We start from the raw sequence: 21,561 nt of genomic DNA, 5'->3' as shown, positions 1-21,561 counted from the left end.
CTAAAGCTGAAACTCCAGTACTTTGGCCACCTCATGTGAAGAGTTGACTCATTGGAAAAGACTCTGATGCGGGATTGGGGGCAGGAGGAGAAGGGGACGACAGAGGATGAGATGGCTGGATAGCATCACTGAGTCAATGGATGTGAGTCTGGGTGAACTCTGGGAGTTGGTGATGGACAGGGAGGCCTGGCGTGCTGTGATTCATGGGGTCACAAAGAGTCAGACATGACTGAGCGACTGAACTGAACTGAACTGATCCTCCAATTAAAAACTAATTAAATTAAAATAACTAAGTAAATATAACAGATCAATCTTTCATGCTTATTATAAACAAAGCAATTACAGGGAAGGACAAGGAAACCTGGCATGCTACAGTCCATGGGCTCACAAAGAGTCAGACACAACTTCAGTTCTGTTCAGTTCAGTTCAGTCGCTCAGTTGTGTCCGACTCTTTGTGACCCCATGAATCGCAGCACTTCAGGCCTCCCTGTCCATCACCAACTCCCAGAGTTTACCCAAACTCACATCCATCAAGTCAGTGATGCCATCCAGCCATCTCATCCTCTGTCGTCCCCTTCTCCTCCTGCCCCCAATCCCTCCCAGCATCAGGGTCTTTTCCAATGAGTCAACTCTTCGCATGAGGTGGCCAAAGTATTGGAGTTTCAGCCTCAGCATCAGTCCTTCCAATGAATACCCAGGACTGATCTCCTTTAGAATGGACTGGCTGGATCTTCTTGCAGTCCAAGGGACTCTCAAGAGTCTTCTTCAACATCACAGTTCAAAAGCATAAATTCTTCAATGCTCAGCTTTCTTCACAGTCCAGCTCTCACATCCATACATGACCAATGGAAAAACTATAGCCTTGACTAGATGGACCTTTGTTGGCAAAGTAATGTCTCTGCTTTTGAATATGCTATCTAGGTTGATCATAACTTTCTTTCCAAGGAGTAAGTGTCTTTTAATTTCATGGCTGCAATCACCATCTGCAGTGATTTTGGAGCCCCAAAATATAAAGTCTGACACTGTTTCCACTGTTTCCCATCTATTTGCCATGAAGTGATGGGACCAGATGCCATGATCTTCATTTTCTGAATGTTGAGCTTTAAGCCAAATTTTTCACTCTCCTCTTTCACTTTCATCAAGAGGTTTTTTAGTTCCTCTTCACTTTCTGCCATAAGGGTGGTGTCATCTGCATATCTGAGATTATTGGTATTTCTCCCAGCAATCTTCATTCCAGCTTGTGCTTCTTCCAGCCCAGCGTTTCTCATGATGTACTCTGCATAGAAGTTAAATAAGCAGGGTGACAATATACAGCCTTGACGTACTCCTTTTCCTATTTGGAACCAGTCTGTTGTTCCATGTCCAGTTCTAATTGTTGCTTCTTGATGTGCATACAGATTTCTCAGGAGGCAGGTCAGGAGGTCTGGTATTCCCATCTCTTTCAGAATTTTCCACAATTTCTTGTGATCCACACAGTCAAAGGCTTTGGCATAGTCAATAAAGCAGAAATAGATATTTTTCTGGAACTCTCTTGCTTTTTCGATGATCCAGTGGATGTTGGCAATTTGATCTCTGGTTCCTCTGCCTTTTCTAAAACCAGCTTGAACATCTGAAAGTACACAGTTCACATATCACTGAAGCCTGGCTGGGAGAATTTTGAGCATTACTAGCGTGTGAGATGAATGCAATTGTGCAGTAGTTTGAGCGTTCTTTGGCATTGCCTTTCTTTGGGATTGGAATGAAAACTGACCTTTTCCAGTCCTGTGGCCACTTCTGAATTTTCTAAATTTGCTGGCATATTGAGTGCAGCACTTTCACAGCATCATCTTCCAGGATTTGAAATAGCTTAACTGGAATTCCATCACCTCCACTAGCTTTGTTTGTAGTGATGCTTTCTAAAGCCCACTTGACTTCACATTCCAGGATGTCTGGCTCTAGGTGAATGATCACACCATTGTGATTATCCAGGTCGTGAAGATCTTTTTTGCACAGTTCTGTGTATTCTTGCCACCTCTTCTTAATATCTTCTGCTTCTGTTAGCTCTATACCATTTCTGTCCTTTATTGAGCCCATCTTTGCATGAGATGTTCCCTTGGTATCTCTAATTTTCTTGAAGTAGGAAGTCAAAAAACACCTGAGTAACAGGCAAATTTGGCCTTGGAGTATGGAATGAAGCAGGGCAAAGGCTAATAGAGTTTTGCCAAGAGAACACACTGGTCATAGCAAACACCCTCTTCCAACAACACAAGAGAAGACTCTACACATGAACATCACCAGATGGTCAACACCAAAATCAGATTGATTATATTCTTTGCAGCCAAAGATGGAGAAGCTCTATACAGTCAGCAAAAACAAGACTGGCAGCTGACTGTGGCTCAGACCATGAACTCCTTATTGCCAAATTCAGACTTAAATTGAAGAAAGTAGGGAAAACCACTAGACTATTCAGGTATGACCTAAATCAAATCCCTTATGATTATACAGTAGAAGTGAGAAATAGATTTAAGGGACTAGATCTGATAGACAGAGTGCCTGATGAACTATGGATGGAGGTTTGTGACATTGTACAGGAGACAGGGATCAAGACCATCCCCATGGAAAAGAAATGCAAAATGGCTGTCTGAGGAGGCCTTAGCTGTGAAAAGAAGAGAAGCCAAAAGCAAAGGAGAAAAGGAAAGATATAAGCATCTGAATGCAGAGTTCCAAAGAGTAGCAAGGAGAGATAAGAAAGCCTTCCTCAGGGATCAGTGCAAAGAAATAGAGGAAAACAACAGAATGGGAAAGACTAGAGATCTCTTCAAGAAAATTAGGGATACCAAGGGAACATTTCATGCAAAGATGGGCTCGATAAAGGACAGACACAACTTAGATGGAATAAAATTAGATTATAGCCATACAATCTCCTTAAAAGTACTTACTAATTCTCCAAATATATAACCGATATTCCTGCTTCATCCTCTTTAAATACAAAATAGGTTGGAAGGGATCAGTAGAGAAGTTTGGGAATTTTGGGTAACTTCTAGGCTGTTGAGTTTCCTAAATCTGAGACAGATATTTAAGTAGCCCTGCTACCTCTGAGGCTGAGATCTTTAAAGTTCAAAAGATCAGTTACATTGCCATAAATTGTTCCAAAGTCTACCAACCTCTATTAAAAAAAAAAACAAAAACAAAAAACTGGTAAGACAAGAAATCCAATACAGTCAGATAAACACAACACTTTTGCATGAAGTCTGCCCTAACATTCCTGTCTCAGTTTTAAGGCACTTCCTGTATCCCAGACACCAGAAGTGAAGTGAAACCTTTGAGATATACATATGGCCTTTTTGGTTTCCATAGTTACACAATAACACAGATCCTTGTAAACTCACACCTGGATTATGGCAATTGACTCATAACAAATCTATCTCTATGCTTTCCTTAGCACCAAACTTTTCTAAAGAGTACTCTTCAGTTGTCTTTCTCATAGATTTTTATGTCATTTTGCCCTCAGAAATTACTGACTAATGGAACTTGAGAACTGAAAATAGGCTTGGAAATTATCTTATTCAACTTCCATTTGAGGCAAGGATTTTTTTTCAGTAGAGTCTCTGATAGATGCTTTAATTCTGTGAATGATGTGTAGCCAACTTCTTTCAAAATCAGAGATTCCTCTTTAGAGTTAACATTTTACTTTTACTTTTAACATTTTATATTTTACTTTTAATGTTTACTGAAATGTTATTTCTTATATTATTTAAAATCAGTCTCCATTTTCTAAAACCTACTATAGCTGCATATCCCAAAGTATACAGAAAAATTAGAATGAAAAAGTATCCTTAGTGTTACAAGGAGAAAAATGTACATTTGAGAAAATCTTAAATGGTCATTATTTGCAGGTAACACTGTTGTAAAAGGAAAATCCAAGAGGCCATAGACAAACTAGGAGAATTAATAAGTAAATTTAGTGTGATTTCTGTTTTAAGATCAGCAAATATTTAAAAAATAAACTTTAAATCTATATGCCAACAACAGCTAAATGGAAAATTAAAAATAATATTTAAATAAAATCAAACATAAAGTACTTAGAAAAATTTTGGAAAAAACTTATAAGTCCTCTGTACCAAAAATCTCAAAACCAAAATCTTAATAAGTAGAAAAATATATTGCATTCATGGATTAGAATATTCACTTATAAAGATGTCAATTCTCCCAAAATTAATCTATGAATTTTATGTGATCAGAATCAAATTTATGGTGGGTTTTGAGAGGAAACTGACAGGCTGCTTCTAAAATTAATTCAGAAATCTAAAGGGTCAAAAATAAGCAGGGCAATCTTAAAGAAAAATAAGAATGATTTGGAGAACTTACTCAACTACATGTCAAGACTTACTATGTTGCTGTTGTTTAGTTGCTTAGTCTGGTCTGACTCTTTTGTGACCCCATGGACTATAGCCCACCAAGCTCCTCTGTCCATGGGATTTTTCAGGCAAGAAAATTGGAATGGGTAGCCATTTCCTTCTCCAGGGGATCTTCCTGACCCAGGATCGAGCCACATCTCTGCTGATCCCACATTGCAGACAAATTCTTTACCATTAGAGCCACCAGGGAAGCTCCAAAATTTACTTTAAAGCTATAATAAAGAGCTTTTCTGGTGTCTTAGAAGGTTAAGAATCTGCCTGAAATGCGGGAGACCTGGGTTTGATCCCTGGGTCCAGAAGATCCCCTGGAGAAGGGAATGGCAACCCACTTCAGTATTCTTGCCTGGAGAATCCCATGGACAAGGAGCCTGGAGGGCAACAGTCCATGGAGTCACAAAGAGTCGGACACGACTGACTAACAGTAATGAAGGTAATGTGAAATTAGCAAAACAGCAGACAGACTAACACTGGAACAAAATAAGAGACTCTAGAAATAGATCAACATAAACAAAGATATATGATTTATAGTAAAGGTGGCATTACAATAGAGAGGGTGAAAGATGGTAATTTCAGTAAGCAGTGATGGGTCTATTAGAAATTCAAGAAAAAAAATATTCTGGACTCCTACCTGACACCATACACAAAAGTCAACTCTAGACTTATTTTAAGATCTCAGTGTGGAAGATAAAAACAACAATGCCTTTAGAGAAAAAAAATAGAAATACATTTTTCTAACCTTGGAGTAAGCAAGAATTTTTAGGTAGAATACAAAATTCACTAACTATAAAGTAGGTTTGTTAAAATTAAAAACTTTTTCATCAAAAGTCACCATGAAGAGTGTTAAAAGTCAAACCACAGTGTAAGGAAATACTTAAAATTTATATGACAAAAGATTTTGCATCCAAAATATGTAAATACTACAAAGTGATAAGAAAAATATGAACATCCCAATAGAAAAAACTAGACAAAAAAAGAAATGGAAAAGACCCTTCACAAATATGATTATCCATCTAGCCAATCAGGGTATGAAAGTGTCTAACTTCATTAGTCATGAGGAACAAACAAATTAAAGCCACAAAACAGTTATATTGAAAAAGAAAAACATACGAAGAGTCGGTTAGGATATAGAGCAAATGAACTCATGAGGGAATGTAAATTGGTACAAATACTTTGAGAAAACATTTTTGTATTATCATGGAAGATAATAAAGATAAAAATCCTATGAACTGGATTTTTAATTGTATAATTATTTGCCTAGGGTATAACTATAAGGGTTGCTGTATTAGTCTCTCAGTTATGTCTGACTCTTTGCGACCCCATGGACTATAGCCAGCCAGGCTCCTCTGTCCATGGGATTATCCAGGAAAGAATACTGGAGTGGGTAGCCATTTCTTCTCCAGGGGATCTCCCCAACTCAGGGGAGAATCCAGGTCTACTACATTGGCAGGCAGATTCTTTACGTCTAAATCACCAGGGAAGCCCATATAAATATATACTCAATGACAATAAAATGAGCTATATAAACCACTTTAGAAACAATGAGAAATTTAAGTTGGTCAAATTGTATAATTAATATAATATGTTATAGCATAATATATTATATCAATATAATATATAATAAAATTTAATAAATATAATATTTAATATAAATACTGTTTGATAAATTTAAAATAATCTTTAGTAATAAAAGAAGCACCAGTTAGCAAATATAATAAACTATATTTACAACAGAAACCTTATATATGCAACATGTAGGAAAAATATTTCATAATACATCTGTAATGAAATATATCTTTCCCATTCTGTCGTTTTCCTGTTTCCTTGCATTGATCACTGAGGAAGGCTTTCTTATCTCTCCTTGCTATTCTTCGGAACTCTGCATTCAGATGCTTATATCTTTCCTTTTCTCCTTTGCTTTTGGCTTCTCTTCTTTTCTCAGCTATTTGTAAGGCCTCCTCAGACAGCCATTTTACTTTTTTGCATTTCTTTTCCATGGGGATGGTCTTGATCCCTGTCTCCAAAGGAGATCAGTCCTGAGTGTTCATTGGAAGGACTGATGTTGAGGCTGAAACGCCAATACTTTGACCACCTCATGCGAAGAGTTGACTCATTGGAAAAGACCCTGATGCTGGGAGGAATTGGGGTCAGGAGGAGAAGGGGATGACAGAGGATGAGATGGCTGGATGGCATCACTGACTCGATGCACATGAGTTTGGGTAAACCCCTGGAGTTGGTGATGGACAGGAAGGCCTGGCCTGCTACGATTCATGGGGTCACAAAGAGTCGGATACAACTGAGCGACTGAACTGAACGAAATATATATGAAGACAGTTGAGAAATATGCATATAAGTATAAAAGAGTTGAAATGAAAAGAGGTTGTATTGAATATGTTTTTAAAATGAGAAGGTTTAAAATTATGTCACTGTTACCTAAATTAAACCTAAAATTTAATGCAGTCCTAATTATGGGATGTAGAATATAGAATATGAGATAAAGAAATACAGTCTAAATATGTATACCTTTATGATAAAGTCATTAAGTTACAATTAAGAAGGCTTCCAATAGTTGACATTCTTATGGAAACTACTCAAGTAGAAAATCTGTTTTCTAACATATGTTCTTTGGGATGACTTGCCAATAACATGATTTCAGAAGATTCTTATTATAACAAGTCATTTGGGCTCTACAACAACTCAGTCATTAAATATGCTTGATGGCCTCTATTCTCCAGGAATGTGAATTCAAGCCCTCAAACATTAACCTTTCCATGACTCCTTGGAATCACGATAGGATACATTCAGCAACATGGAGAACTCTCGCTCTACTCTGGACTTCAGACCCCACGGCCAACCCTTTTGTTAGTTCCTCCTCCTCTTCCTTTTACTCCTGGCTGCTTCCCTGATTTCCTTGGTGTTGCCTGGTAGGCTGCCGTCTATGGGGTCGCACAGAGTCGGACAGGACTGAAGCAACTTAGCAGCAGCAGCAGCAGCAGCTGTTCATTTCATCAGGCAAGAAAGAAAGTACTCCAAATAAGTCAAGAGGCCCATAATCTACTCTATCACCACCCTTTCCCCATGGCACATACTCCTCTTTTCAATAAAACCCAGCAGGCCCACAGCAAAGACCATTTTTCTCTGACCTCTGTCACCTCCTGGCCAGGGGCACAGTCTATCCTTTCTGATTCGGGGATTTCTGGGCACTCTGGAACAAATGAAGCACCTGCAGAGAAATTAAAGGACGAAATTGAAAATGTGGCGTGTACTCACAGTCCTAGGGAAGAAACAGTCCTAGACTTTAGTCAATTCTCCAGTCAGTAATCGCTAGTAACTGGGATCTACATTTGCATAGAATGTTTAACACTTCTCCAAGGGTTCCACACGTTTACTTTTTGTTTTGCTGGGAGTTTTTTGAGACATAATTCACACACCATAAAATTCACGTGTTTAAAGTGTGCGATTCAATGGCTTATAATATTTTACAAAGTTGTCCCACGATGACCATCTAATGCCAGAACATTTTCATCACCCCGAAAGAAACCATATACTCATTAGTAGTCACTTCCCATTTCTCTCTTCTCCCAGTTCCTGGTAAACATGAATCTACTTTCTGTCTCTATGGATTTGCCTATTCTGAACATTTCATATAAACAGAATCATAAAATATGTGGCCTTTTACATCTGGCTTCTACCTGGTGTAATATTTTCAAGGTTCATTCATGTTGCAGCGTTTAATAGTACTTGATTCTTTTTTGTGGCTGGATCATATTTCATGATATGAATATAACACTTCTTAAAATCTACTCATCAGTTAATGTACATTTGGGTTGTTTTCACTTATTGACTGTTTCCTTCCACAAGGGAAGGGGCTTCCCTTGCAACTCAGCTGGTAAAGAATCTGCCTGCAGTGCAGGAGACCGGGGTTTGATCCCTGGGTTGGGAAGATCCCCTGGAGAAGGGAATGGCAACCCACTCCAGTACTCTTGCCTGGAGAATTCCATGGACTGTATAGTCCATGGGGCAGCAAAGAGTTGGACACAACTGAGCAACTTGCACTTTCATTTTAGTGGGTGTAAAGGATATTTCATTTGACTTGAATTTCCCAAACAACTGATGATATTGACTGTTATTTTCATGGCTTATTGGCCATTTATAGACCTTCCATGAAGAAATGCCTGTTAACTCCTGTGCTCATTTTAGAAATTTGATTATTTTTCTTCTAATTTTGAATCATAAGATTTACATATTCTGAATGCTAGACCATTTTCAAGCACATCATTCGCAAATATGTTCCTCCTTTAATGGATTGTCATTTCACTTCCTTGATAGTGTTCTTTGAAGCACAAATTTTTTTTATTTTGAAGTCCAATTTGCTCTTTTTTTTTTCCTTTTGCCTGCTATGCTTTTTTTTTGAGTATCATATCTAAGAAACTGTTGCCTAACACAAGGTCACAAATATTGATATTTATGCCTATGTTTTTCTTAGAATTTTATAGTTTTGGCTGTTACATTTTGAACTTTGATCCGTTTTGAGTTATGGTTTTCATGTGCTAGTTGCTACAGCCGTGTCCGACTCTTTGCGAGCCCCACACTGTAGGCTGCCAGGCTCCTCTGTCCATGGGAGTTTTCAGACAAGAATACTGGAGTGGGTTGCCGTTTCCTCCTCCATAGGATCTTCCCGACCCTGGGATCGAACCCTCGTCTCTTATGTCTCCTGCATGGGCAGACAGATTCTTTACCATTAGTGCCACCTGGGAAGGGGGAACTTTCATGTATAAGGTGAATGTGATAACCACTACACCATGGAAAGAAGGCCTGTATATATTTTCATATCATCTCACAAAATCATAGTTGTTCCTAGAAAATACCTCAATGTTTACTGTGAAGAGTGGTGAAAAGAATGAATAGGTAGGATTATGCTATGGGTACAGGTTCTTTTCACTACACACTAAATCTATATTGATATAGTGAGCTTTATCAAGCAGAGTAAACCTCAAATTCATTTTAAGAAAAGATTTTTGTATTGTGTATATTATTATTTGGAGTATAATGTGTGCAGGGAAGGCTTCCCTGGTGGCTCAGATGAAGGAAAGAAGGCATTCTGTGGGATGTTTCTATGAGAGAAGAATTTCAAAGGTATCCATGAAGAAATCATAGGCATTTATCAGAACATGGGCTGGAGGCGAATTGTAATTGACATATTTAGGCCAAGTTAATCAGTCCCTAACTCTACTGTAGCCCAATTTCTTTTTCCATAATGTAAAGGGACTGGGCACTGTTAACTCTTCTTCTTAAAGACTTTTTTATTTCATTCATGACTCTAGGTTGAAGGACAGGCTTCTGATGAGTCTCATTTTGCATTTTGCTAAAATTACATCAAATGGGACTTGGAAGACCTTGAATATTACTAGCATTTCATTTTAGGTATAGTTGTAGAACAAGAACAGAGCATTTGGAAATTTATCTAAATTAATTGTGGATATAGACTGTGAATAATGCCATGTGGTGGCATGCTGAGGAATAAAGAAATAAAAGGATGTCTTTGGCATCCTGAGGGGACTTCTGTTTCAATCCTTCCAATCCAATAGCCACAAGCATCTCCCTTACCTGAAGACTTCTCCAACAGAAGCATCAGAAAGAGGATATCTACAGCAAGTACAATTATGATGAAGATGATCAGGAAGATTTCCAATGCACTAAGCTTCCTCGCCATCTAGATGAACACAGGCAACAGGATTAAAGTAAACTGCAAAACCCCATCATTCCAAAAGAATAGGTAGGCATCCTGATTAGTCTCCAACTCCTTGCCAGCTGACATGATTATCAGCATTCCTCTTTATGCAATCCAGGCATATCTGTTCCAGCTCATCACAGTGTCTCCAAGAAACTCTGGTCAGTGCATCCAACACATGTAGGACTCTTGTCCTTTTTGTCTGCAAAGGGATCGATTACTGTCTAAGGAAAAATACATCAGACATAAAGAATTGAAGGGAGGGAAGGAAGAGTGGAACAGAGCATGGGAGAGACAGGAAGGGTTGAGATGGCCCCAAAAGCCACTTTGATCTTCACAACCTCCCTGGGCAGAGAAACGAAGGTCCACTCAGGGAGGGGGAAAGTAACAAAACCTGAATCCAAGTCTTCTTATTCCAATTCCTATGCCGGTGATGCTGAGGTGTTTAACTGTTTAGAGCTCACTAAGCCTTTTAAGAATAGGGTAACAGAAATGAAACTAGTCCTGATCTTCAATATAATGCTTACTTGTACGGTCATGACACACAAATCCATGTAAATGTGGTGGCTAACAGTAGCTCTGAATATTGAGCCCAGACCCAAGTTCTAAACATCAGGCATAGATACAACTTTTAAAATATTTGGTATTTTAGAGGGTATGAACTGAACTAGGAATCAAAGAACTTCAAATTCTTATCCTAGTTTTCATACTGACTGACAGGTATTTCAACTCTTTGGATGTGTATTTCCCATATTATCTCCAATATTCCAGACAAGATAACTATTTTGCAGCAACTATTTTATCTCCCTGCTTCTCAACTCGAGCTTTTCTATAAAAATTATCCATATTTGGGTAAGTTCTGGTCCTTTTCTCTCTCTTTGCAATGAAAGAGTTTTTCCTCTTCTTGTCTCAGTATAATCCTAGTATCTATTCCCTAGATCTCAGAGCCTTTGAATTTTTCAAACTTCTTATTCAACCAAGTACGCTTCTTTCCTCTTATATTATCCATCTCTCCTTCTGAATTTGCTCTTTCCTCTCATAAATATTAGGCTGGCTGGCCAAAAAGTTCACCTTAAACTCTGTTGATGACTTTGTATTCTTCTCTAGACCATTATAGCTTTCTTTTTCCTTTCTTGGCAGCTTTCCAAAATGATAATTCCATGCATTCTGCATTACCTTCCTCTCATATTAATGGCATGAATTCTGTTTCTCACATCCCACTAAAACTGCTCCTGCCAAGATCACTAGGGGTTTAGCTGCTGAATACAAAGAGCACTGTCTTAATCACCCAGCCCTCCCAACCACTTCCTCCTCTGTAAAATTCTTCAGCTTTGGATCGTTTGATATCACTCAGTCTTAATTTCCTACCTACTCTTCTGGCTTCTCTTCAATTTTCTTTGTAGTCTCCTATTTTGTGAAATGAGACATTCCCTGTATTTCATCATGGGGCCACTGCTCACTCTCCTTTAGTGATTTTCATTGCTCCTGTGACTTTGTATAATATCTGAGGACAATTCAACCTGTATTTCTAGCTCAGAGATTTGGATTCATATATTCAGCTGTTTGTTAGATGTCTCATTTGGATTTCCCACAAGCTTAAATTCAAGTTGTTTAAACATGAAATCATCTCTCCCCATAGCCCAGTCCTAGCTTCACCAATTCTGCCAATTGGCTCCTTCTCAAACAGTTAATACCTTAAGGAACAGAATCACAATGTCTTCAAAAACCTGGAAACTTTTTCTGACTCCTCTCCTGTTAGTTCTCACAACCAGCTACAAGTTCAGTCAAATACTTTACCGATATCTTTCAAATATGCCCCTTCCTTTCCATTCCTACTGGGAACACTCTATTCAGACCATCATTTCTGGCCCAAACTGTCACCACCGCTTTCCCCATAGGCCCCTGCTTCCGCTCTCCCTGCTCCTGAAATCCGTTGAACACACTGCAGCTGGACTGATCTTTCTAGAGCATGAACAAGATCATTTTTTCTCTTGTATTCAAGTCTTCAGTGATTCTCCAGAAAACAATACAAATTCTTTAGCTGTGTAACCAAAGGTCTTCATGACACCTCCCATGACCAGCCCCCCAGCCTCTTCATTCCCTGGGTTTCAGCTGCACCAAACCAACATTTATGCAGTGACAATCTATAAATTGATAGAGATAAAGAATTCTCTCTTTTTAACTTTGCCTCTCCTTTAACTTTCCATTCCCCCACACCCCTGGTCTTCTCAACCCCAGCCCAATGCCATGACCATTTCTGCAAGCACTTTCTTATGCGTATAGCTTCACTTTTCATCTGAGTCTACCTTTAGGTTAATATTTAATAAGCCAAGAAAAGAAGCACCTTAACTGTGAAATGGGAGTGAGGAGCAAAGATCTACAACCAACTTGCCAACATGGAGTTGAGGACTGGGGTTTGGGACTGAAGCTGGGGTTTATTAAAGATTCTTTATTCTCCATTCTTTCCTAGTTGCCTAGATCTGTCAGGTGTCTGCCACTGGCCTAAATTATTCAAAGAGTTACTCTCAGTCCCATAAGATATATCTCATATGACTATGTTTCCATAAAATTCTTATGTCAAGGTTGGTCAGGCAGGCGTCATGACTCCTATTTTATAAGGGAAAGTTAAGGAACTTTGTCTAATCACAGTTAGTTGTGGAACTGATGTAAAAACTGAAATGCCCCGCTTCTTAAATTAGAATTTGAATATTCTTACTCTCAGACTTCCCAGCTGGCTCAGTGGTAAAGAATCCACCTACCAATGCAGAAGACAGAGGAGACTTGGGTTAGATCCCTGGGTCAGGAAGATCCCCTGGAGAAGAAAATGTCACCCACTCCAGTAATCTGGCCTGGAAAGCTCCAGGGATGGAGGAGCCTGCCAGGCTGCAGTCCATGGGTTGCAAAGAGTCAGACACAACCGAGAGCACACACGCACAGTCTTACTCTCTCCACAATGTCTCCTAGACTGAAGAGCTTAAAGTTCTAGAGGCCAACTCTCCGATGGTGGAATTTCAGGCAGTAAGAGAAATTTGAATGACCCAGCCCACATGTTCACAATAACCCGACTAGTTCCTCCTCCATTCCACCCAGGACTCACTACCACAGTGAACACACTATCCATCAGTTAGCCTCTTCCTCCAAATCTCTCTTAATTCTCTCCATGGGGAGATTTTTCTCTCCAGCCTCCTCAAATCAAAAGCAAGCACCTCTTCCATAGCTCCTTAATCCTTGTGGAGAAGCAGTTTCAGCACCTGTAATTCCCAGAGGTTCAGACACTCTGGGGACAACCCTTGGAATTTTCCAGCTATTGCAACCATTGTCATCCATGCAGAGGGTAGGAGTAGGGATTCCTGAAGGTAGAAATTCTTCCCTGCTTAGATACCCTCCCGGCCCAAAGCTACTTTTCTGTATCAAACAACGTTTTAGAATAATAAAAATCCTGGCAATTTTTCCAAAACCCTTAAGGATTGAATAACCATCTCCCTCTCTGCCCAAAGAGACAAGTTCACCTTTCTCCCAATCTACACCACATTCAGCTAGTGACCAGAAGGAGCCCATCTGTTTATTCTTTCTTTGGTTTCTCTCCAGGAGAGAGGACCCTCTTACACAAGACTCTCCCCCAAACACACACACACACACACACACACACACACACACACACACAGCTCTCCTCTCCAGCCAGTACAAGAAGAAAGGGACACTGCTTGTCCAAAGAACGACCTGCATAGGGAAAAGCACTCACCTCATAGCCGTATCTTTTTATGTGCTGTGTCTGTCCTTCAGTGGTTCTTGAGGAGCACTGAGCAAAGGTGATCAGTCTGATGTAGTCAGCTTCTGCCAAGATCGATTTATTGCCCTATAAAGTGAGTGGCAATTGGAGGAGACGAGTGCAGTTGCCAAAAGACCATAAAAAGTCCCTCATTTTCCTTGTGACGGGAGGAAAGCTCCCTTTGCAAATAAAAGGGAGAAGGCGGGGTTTCTTCTAATAGTTTGTCTTTTCTGTGTTCCTGTTCATATCCGATTACTTGCTTGTCACCTTCTATTATACTCGTTTGTCTGTCCATGTAGCCTAAGAGCTGGGGTCTCAATCATCTTATTCAGCTCTGTATCTCCTGTATTTAGCATTTGACCCAATGTCCACTGATATTTTTAAATATACAGCTCTTTGTTGAGTGAGGATGTGAAAGAATGAATAATGCTTCATTCATCCATTTCTCTCTCCATTTTTATCTCCCCAGCTTCTCTTGTTATAACTCAGTTTTTTATTAAATCAAGTGGGAAGGCACTGCTACTAGATATTTGTTATGCTCTCTGACTGCTCAGCATCTTTATAAGCCTTGTCAAGAGATCTGGCCCTGGTGGTCCAGTGGTTAAGACTCAGCACTTCTACTGCAGGGACACAGGTTCGATCCTTGGTCAGGGAACTGCTGCTGCTGCTGCTGCTGCTGCTAAGTTGCTTCAGTCGTGTCCAACTCTGTGCGACCCCATAGATGGCAGTCCACCAGACTTCCCCGCCCCTGGGATTCTCCAGGCAAGAACACTGGAGTGGGTTGCTATTTCCTTCTCCAATGCATGAAAGTGAAAAGTAAAACTGAAGTCGCTCAGTCGTGCCTGACTCTTAGCAACCCATGGACTGCAGCCTACCAGGCTCCTCTGTCCATGGATTTTCCAGGCAAGAGTACTGGAGTGGGGTGCCATTGCTTTCTCCGGTCAGGGAACTAAGATCCCACAAACCATGCAGCATGGTAAAAAATAAAATAATAATAATAATTTTTTAAAAAGCTTGTGTATCATTTCAGGAGCTTCCCATCTTGAGAAGTCTGCCTCCCCAAGGAAGATGCTAGACAATCTCTTTCACAGTCTTCCTTCTAGCCAAGGTAGAGGTGAGGTGCCTAGAGGTGGCCAATGGTCTATGCCTGTGATCTGAAGAAAGTAGAGGGAAGAGGGAAGTGTCATGTGGAATCCAAGATGGTGGAGAGACACATTTCAGAGTCAGCAGGAACAGGGACCTAGTAGAATCCTATGCCCAGATCTGGGGTACAAATTTCCAGACATGTGGTAAAAGAAATGGCAATAGATTATCTCACTAGGTAACTGTGGCTGTTTTCTGACCACATAGCTTATAGACGTGATACTCTAGCCCTCCTGGAGTGTCAATGAGTCACTAATATCTTTTTAAAAATTTGTTTCTTCTTACACTAACTAAAGTAGGTTTTTTTTTTTTTAATTTGAAATATAATTTGCATACCATGACACTCATCCTTTTAAAGTGTACAGTTCAGTGATTTTTTAGTATATTCACAAAGTTGTGCAATCATCACAACTATGTAATTCCAGAACATTTGCTCATACCAAAAAGAAGCCTTATCCTTCCCTCTCCTGTGTTCCTGCAACTGCCAATCTGCTTCCTGTTTTGATGGATCTGCCTATTCTGAATAGTTCATGTAAGTGGACTCATACAGTACGTGGCCATTTGACTTCTTTCACTTAGTATAACTTTTTCAAAGTTTATTCATGTTGTTGCAGGTATCAGTACCGGCAGGTATCAGTACTTTATTATTATTATTTTTTATTCTTTTGGCTACACCATGCAGCATATAGGATATTAGTCCCTGACCAGGGATGGAACCCATGCCCCCAGCATTGGCAGCATGGAGTCTTAGCCACTAGACCACCAAGGAAGTCCCCTTCACTCCTTCTTATGGCTGGATGATACAGATTGTAGCAAAATTTTGTTTATTTACTCATCAGTTGATGTACATTTGGGTTGGTTGTACTTTTTAGCTGTTATGAACAATACTACTGTGAATATACATGTGCAAGTTTTGTGTAAATGTATATTTTCAGTTCTCTTGGGGTTATACTTAGGAGTGGAACTTCTGAGTCATATGGCAACTCTAGCTTTAACTTTTTGAAGAACTCTAGAAGTTTTTCAAAGTAGTGGCAACATTTTACCTTCACACCAGCAACATATGAGGCTATTGCATATTCTATATGTAGCAATATATAGGGGTATACCATCTTTTGAGGGCATCCAAGTAATATAACTAAGGGCTTCCCAGGTGGCACTACAGGTAAAGAATCTGCCTGACAATGCAGGAGGCACAAGAGACATGAGTTTATCCCCGGGTCAGGAAGATTCCCCTGGAGAAGGAAATGGCAACCCACTCCAGTGTTCTTGCCTGGAAAATCTCATGGTGACAGGAGCTTGGTGGAGTACAGATCCTGGAGTTGCAAAGAGTGAACACACACAACACACAAGTAATATAGTACCCATAGGAGTTTATTTGCTTCAAATGTTCAGTGTATGACCAGTACACACCCACATACACACACACACACACAGAAACTTGGTTGGTTTCTGCCTCTATAAATTCCTGAAATGACGTATACACCTTATCTTTTGCTTTAAAACAGGAGAGCCTTTGTTAGAGGAAATGGCACCTGGATCCCATTTCAAATTGGGACAATATCCTGGCAAAAGATCAAGCCAAGAGATTTATTGTTATGCAAGATCTTTCTATTCTTTGTGTGGTCGGTTACACTTCACTCCCCACGCCCCATGCCCACTGGTGACATCTTTCATGCTAAATGTTAACTGATGATCCCAGCTATCATCTGTTCCTAAAGGGCAGAAAACAGCAAGCTTTGCCATCCCTTTTTGCTAACTAGCAACCGCAAGATCCTGGGTCACAAGCTTATGCTAACCAATGAAAAAGTAACAAACATTTTGAAGGGAAGAGACACGTTTGTTAGCCAACATCTTCCCATTGCTTATTAATAAGAAGGCATGGGAAACGGAATACTGGCAGAACTCTTTTCTCTCAGAAAGAGATAAAAGCAAACCGATGGTGGGAATCTTCAGATCAGAAACCAACAATATGTATGACCCCATCCTCCAAGGCCAGATGCCAAACTCTCAGTGACATTGGTGCCAAGACAAGGAGGGGATGGATGTTGGTGAGACGCAGACCATACCTGCCAGGGTCAACGCAAGCTTGTCTTTGTGGGTATCTACAGTCACTGATGTTATAACAAGGATGCTTGTAATAGAAAAGAACGACTTTCTTCCTCTTTAAGTAAAAATATTTGGGATTGTTATTTTTTATTTTGGCATACATGATAAGATAAAGTGAAATTATATGACCTGTAGAAGACAAAATATGTCAAAAGGACCCCAGACTTTTCCCTCATAGCTGACCGGAGTCATAAGCATAGGGCCATGTTTGGGGAGCTGCTCTGGGGTAGCCACAAATGTATGGCTCTGTGTGCGGTAGTCTTCAAAGTGTGGGCCAGGGATCAACCTCTGGGAGGTCTTAGCGACCTTTTCAGGAGTTTTGTGAGGTACAACTATTTTCATAAAAACACCGAGAAGCTATTTGCCTGTCTTACTCTCTGTTGTGAGCATATGGTGGAGTTTTCCAGAGGCTACATAATGTGCTATTGCAAAAGACTGAATGTAGAAGCAGCTGTGAGAATTCTTTCTTTACTCCATTGAGCCAGATTTTAAAGAAATTTGTAAAACTGCAAAATTATACAACTCTTCTGACTAAATGTTTTTATTTTGGAAAATATAGTTACTTTAATTTTCAATATGATAACTATCAATAGCTACAACCCCATGAACAAAAGCTCTGGGAATCCGCAATCATTTTTAAGAATGTAAAGATGTGCTGGAACCAAAATATTTGAGGACTGCTGATCTGGTACACTGATTTTCAAATTTTTTACATATATATGATATATGTGCTATATATAAGGATGCATGCATGTATACTCCACTTAAAGATTTTAAATATATATAATATATACTAAGTATGTAAATAAATATATATATATAATATTTAATATATTTAAATATACATTTAAAATCCTTTGTTCAACTAGAGTTCCAGTATGTAAGCTAGTGAATGACCAAAGCCAGAGTTAGGCACTCAGAACCCTGCTACTCTGCCTTCTCCCCACTCTCAGAGGGTAAGGAAGAGCCCAAAGCTCTGCACAGCCCATCATCTGGAAGTCACTGCTTTAGTCTAACACCAGTATTTTGCAGATAAGGAAGTAAACAGCATCCCAGAGAGATAACGTGACCTAAGGAAGTCCCTGACCCTAAAGCTTGCTTCTGAGATTTTCTCACTCAGACAAAAGCCATACAAAATGCCCTGATCAGCAGACCTAACCCCTGTGATGGAGCAAGGTGGGATCAACCTTAAACTCAGAAAAGAATACCTCTGCTCCAGAGAGATAAACTAAGTGAGACCCAAATACCCCACCGATCTCCTTTTCTAGAGCTGTTCAGAATCTTTCTAATTCTAGACTAAATGTCTTCCTGTCCATATGCCTGCTTAAAACCCAAAAGGATGCATGAATTCAAGAGAAAGTGACAGACTAAGGCTTGGGAAGTCTTGCACCAGTCACAATTACACAGGGTCTGAGCTGCTGAACCAAAGTCTGGGAAGCTGGCATGCCTGAAGTTCAAGAGGTTCTTGAACCGGTGTCCCCAGAACTCCAAAAGGTATAACTTAGGAATCTGTAAACATAGATGGGGAAAATATATCTTTTTTCACCAATTTCTAACTGAAGTTCCTTAGATTATGAGGGGCACAGTAATTTTGCTAGTGCACAGGAGTTTTTCAAAAACAGAATCAACAATATTTTCATGTCACATTAAGAAACTGTAGTAAATATCTCAAAATATTGTTCATCACATTGAAGCTTTGACATTATTAGACCCACAGTTAAATCTTGTTATTTAATAATTTTAAAACGCCTCGTGTATTACTATATTTAACTTTTAAAACATTTTGCAGAAGTGTATTTTATTATAAAGAGGGCTTTCCCAGTGGCTCACCAGTAAAGAATCCACCCACAGTGCAGGAGACACAGGTTTGATCCTTAGTTGTTGGGAAGATCCTCTAGAGTAGGGAATGGCTACACACTCCAATATTCTTGCTTGGAGAACCCCATGGACAGAGGAGTCTGGAGGGCTACAGTCCATGGGGTCGCAAAGAGTCAGACACAAATGAGTGACTGAACACACATTTTAATATAATAAGATTCTTTTCCAACAGCATGCATGAAACTTTATGCATTTAAGAACATCACTCTCAGGAGGGTGCCACAGGTATCACTAGACTGCCGAGAGGGCCCTTGACTCCATAAATGTTGCCAACCCTTCCATGCCTCACTCAGAAACTTGGCAACCAGGATTCTCTAGTCAGAAATGTTCTTGAGCATTCTGTAGCAGACAGAGCCAATTTCTACCAATATGTCCTTGATGATAACATGAACTATTTCTCAAGTATCAAGTAAATAATTGTTTCCTCCTGGTAGCCTCCCGGGGTTTATCATAGGATAGCTGACAAGTTTCCCACCTTTTTGATCAAGGGGTCCCTGTGGCCGTATTTCCATGTTTCACCAGTTACCTAAATTCGTGCAAGCCCTCATCCAAAAGCTTTTTATTTTGATAATTAGAGCACTAAGGTTAATAATGTCATCTTTCTGTAGCCTTATGGAGGCACTGACACATGAGTATAGAAGTATAATCTGGCTTCCTGGCATCAAAAAAAAAAAAAAAAAGAAAGAAAGGGGGAAGGTGGGAGTGATGAATTAGGAGTAGGGGCATTAATAGATACATACTACTGTATTTAAAATAGATAAGCAGCAAGGATTTACTATGGACATGTTCTCTGTGTGGAAACAGTATTCAGTATCTTATAATAACCTATAATGGAAAATAATCTGAAAAATACATACATATGTATTAACATATACATATATAGCTGAGTTACTTTTATGTACAACTGAAACTAACACAATATTGTAAATTAACTATACATCAATTTTAAAAAGAAAAGAAATTAAAAAGACATAGAAAAGTAAACACTATCTCCAATATACTCATTTTCGAGTAATACTTAAATATCTTTGTTAAACATTAGTATGTAATTTCTTTGTTCTCAAATTCTAACCATCTAGTGTTTTAACCAATACCATTCCAAATTCTGTTTTTTCCAGGGTTGATATGTTACCCAATATAGTAATTTTTATGATGATTAAAACAACAATCATCCAAGTACACTCTCCCACAAACCTAAACCTTAAGAGAAACCCATGCCAGAGACATAAGGAAAAGGGTGGATAATCACAGGTCTGTTCATTCCACTGGTGAATTACCCTGCAGGCACTCTGATGCCAAAGAGAACAAGACTAGTTCCCAAGGGTTGGCTGAATAAGAAGAAGTCTTAATGCCAAAGTGAGATTACCCATGGTCAAATTACCGCAGAATTCAAAATCTCTTGTAAATCTGCTCATTTATTTTCCTTTGGCATATAAATTGCATGCATTTGTGTGAATTGTGGTTATGCACATTAGGCACAGAATAGAGGAATAAGATTTACACATTTCAAAGCACACCACAGTAAAAAGAAATAAAATAAGTTACTTTTTACATTCAAACTCCTTCCTTCAACTTCGCCTGCTCAAATCTCACCCCAGCCCTATTCCCTTGTGTTAAGAATTTCCTCCTAACCCCTCCTCTTGCTTTCAAATGAATTGGCTCTTCCTTCCTCCTTCTAATGAGGCTACTATTCTTCATATTTTTGCATTATCCTCTTACTTGTAATGATCACTTTTGTCCTTACCACCTGCTATCTCTCATCTTTCCTACTTATCTTCCCTGTATTGGCCTTTTCTTCCCTTTGGATCATGCTCTTAGCATACTAACCCATCTCCTTATAACCATCTGGCAGATGTTCTTTCTGTAAATTTTTTTTGTGTGTGTGGTGTTCGTTAACTCCAGGACCTGACCTGTCCTGGAAAGCTGTAGCTTGTATATTTAGCAGGAGTGGGCCCATCGCCTAATTATACACACATACACATGCACACATGCTTCATCATGGACCCAGTGCATCTTCAGTCAATATATGATGAGCCATCAGTACATTCTAATCACACAGAGACATGAAGATAACCCATAGTTTTCCACACCTCCCTCCAGCCTATTCCAAAGGGCTAAACCACAGACCAAACAAAACAAAACTAAGAAAATATTTTAGCCATACTGGGTATACACTGATTAGCAACACACAATAATTTTATGAGCATGAAGCATTGGGTTGGCCAAAAAAGTAGGTTCAGGTTTTTCTGTAACATCTTGAGGAAAAACCCGAACGAAGTTTTTTGGCCAACCGAATGTACAAGTAGTTTCAAAGCCATTTGAGGTTAGGATCTTGCTCTAAAAATTCGGCGTGCTTCTCCACATCAATGAAGTGAAATTATGTAGGCTGATGTTTCTGCTGGTCGCATCAATATTTAACACCTGTTGGGAATCAAAGAAAAAGTATTGGACATCTGGTGATGGAAGTTTCCTGCAGTTGAACAAAACAGATAGAAGCCAGTGATCCACAGACACTTTCACAAGTCATTGCCTAGCTTCCA

The 21,561-nt window shown here is 39.4% G+C and overlaps 2 protein-coding genes across 8 annotated transcripts in view; both read right to left on the bottom strand.

Annotated features, from left to right (window-relative positions):
* The window catches only part of LOC102411245 (probable maltase-glucoamylase 2), a 99,357-nt gene extending 85,407 nt beyond the window's left edge, over nt 1–13,950 (bottom strand). Inside the window, exons 1-3 of one of the 2 annotated variants that reach the window (XM_044946978.2) lie at nt 13,868–13,950; nt 10,002–10,107; nt 7,538–7,617 (exon numbers count right to left, since the gene is read on the bottom strand). In XM_044946978.2, the coding sequence (XP_044802913.2) occupies nt 7,538–7,617; nt 10,002–10,107 (186 nt within the window). In that variant the 5' untranslated portion in view covers nt 13,868–13,950. The remainder of the gene's footprint in view (nt 1–7,537; nt 7,618–10,001; nt 10,108–13,867) is intronic. The other variant, XM_025291693.3, reaches the window with a different exon arrangement.
* Nucleotides 13,951–20,418: 6,468 nt separating this feature from the next.
* The window catches only part of MGAM (maltase-glucoamylase), a 100,295-nt gene continuing 99,152 nt past the window's right edge, over nt 20,419–21,561 (bottom strand). For all 6 annotated transcript variants that reach the window (XM_044946981.2, XM_044946982.2, XM_044946980.2 and 3 more), the window contains one exon: nt 20,419–21,442. In XM_044946981.2, the coding sequence (XP_044802916.2) occupies nt 21,359–21,442 (84 nt within the window). In that variant the 3' untranslated portion in view covers nt 20,419–21,358. The remainder of the gene's footprint in view (nt 21,443–21,561) is intronic.

Source organism: Bubalus bubalis, chromosome 8 (genome assembly GCF_019923935.1).
Source record: "Bubalus bubalis isolate 160015118507 breed Murrah chromosome 8, NDDB_SH_1, whole genome shotgun sequence".
NCBI lineage: Eukaryota > Metazoa > Chordata > Mammalia > Artiodactyla > Bovidae > Bubalus > Bubalus bubalis.
This window is presented reverse-complemented; position numbering and strand designations above follow the sequence as displayed.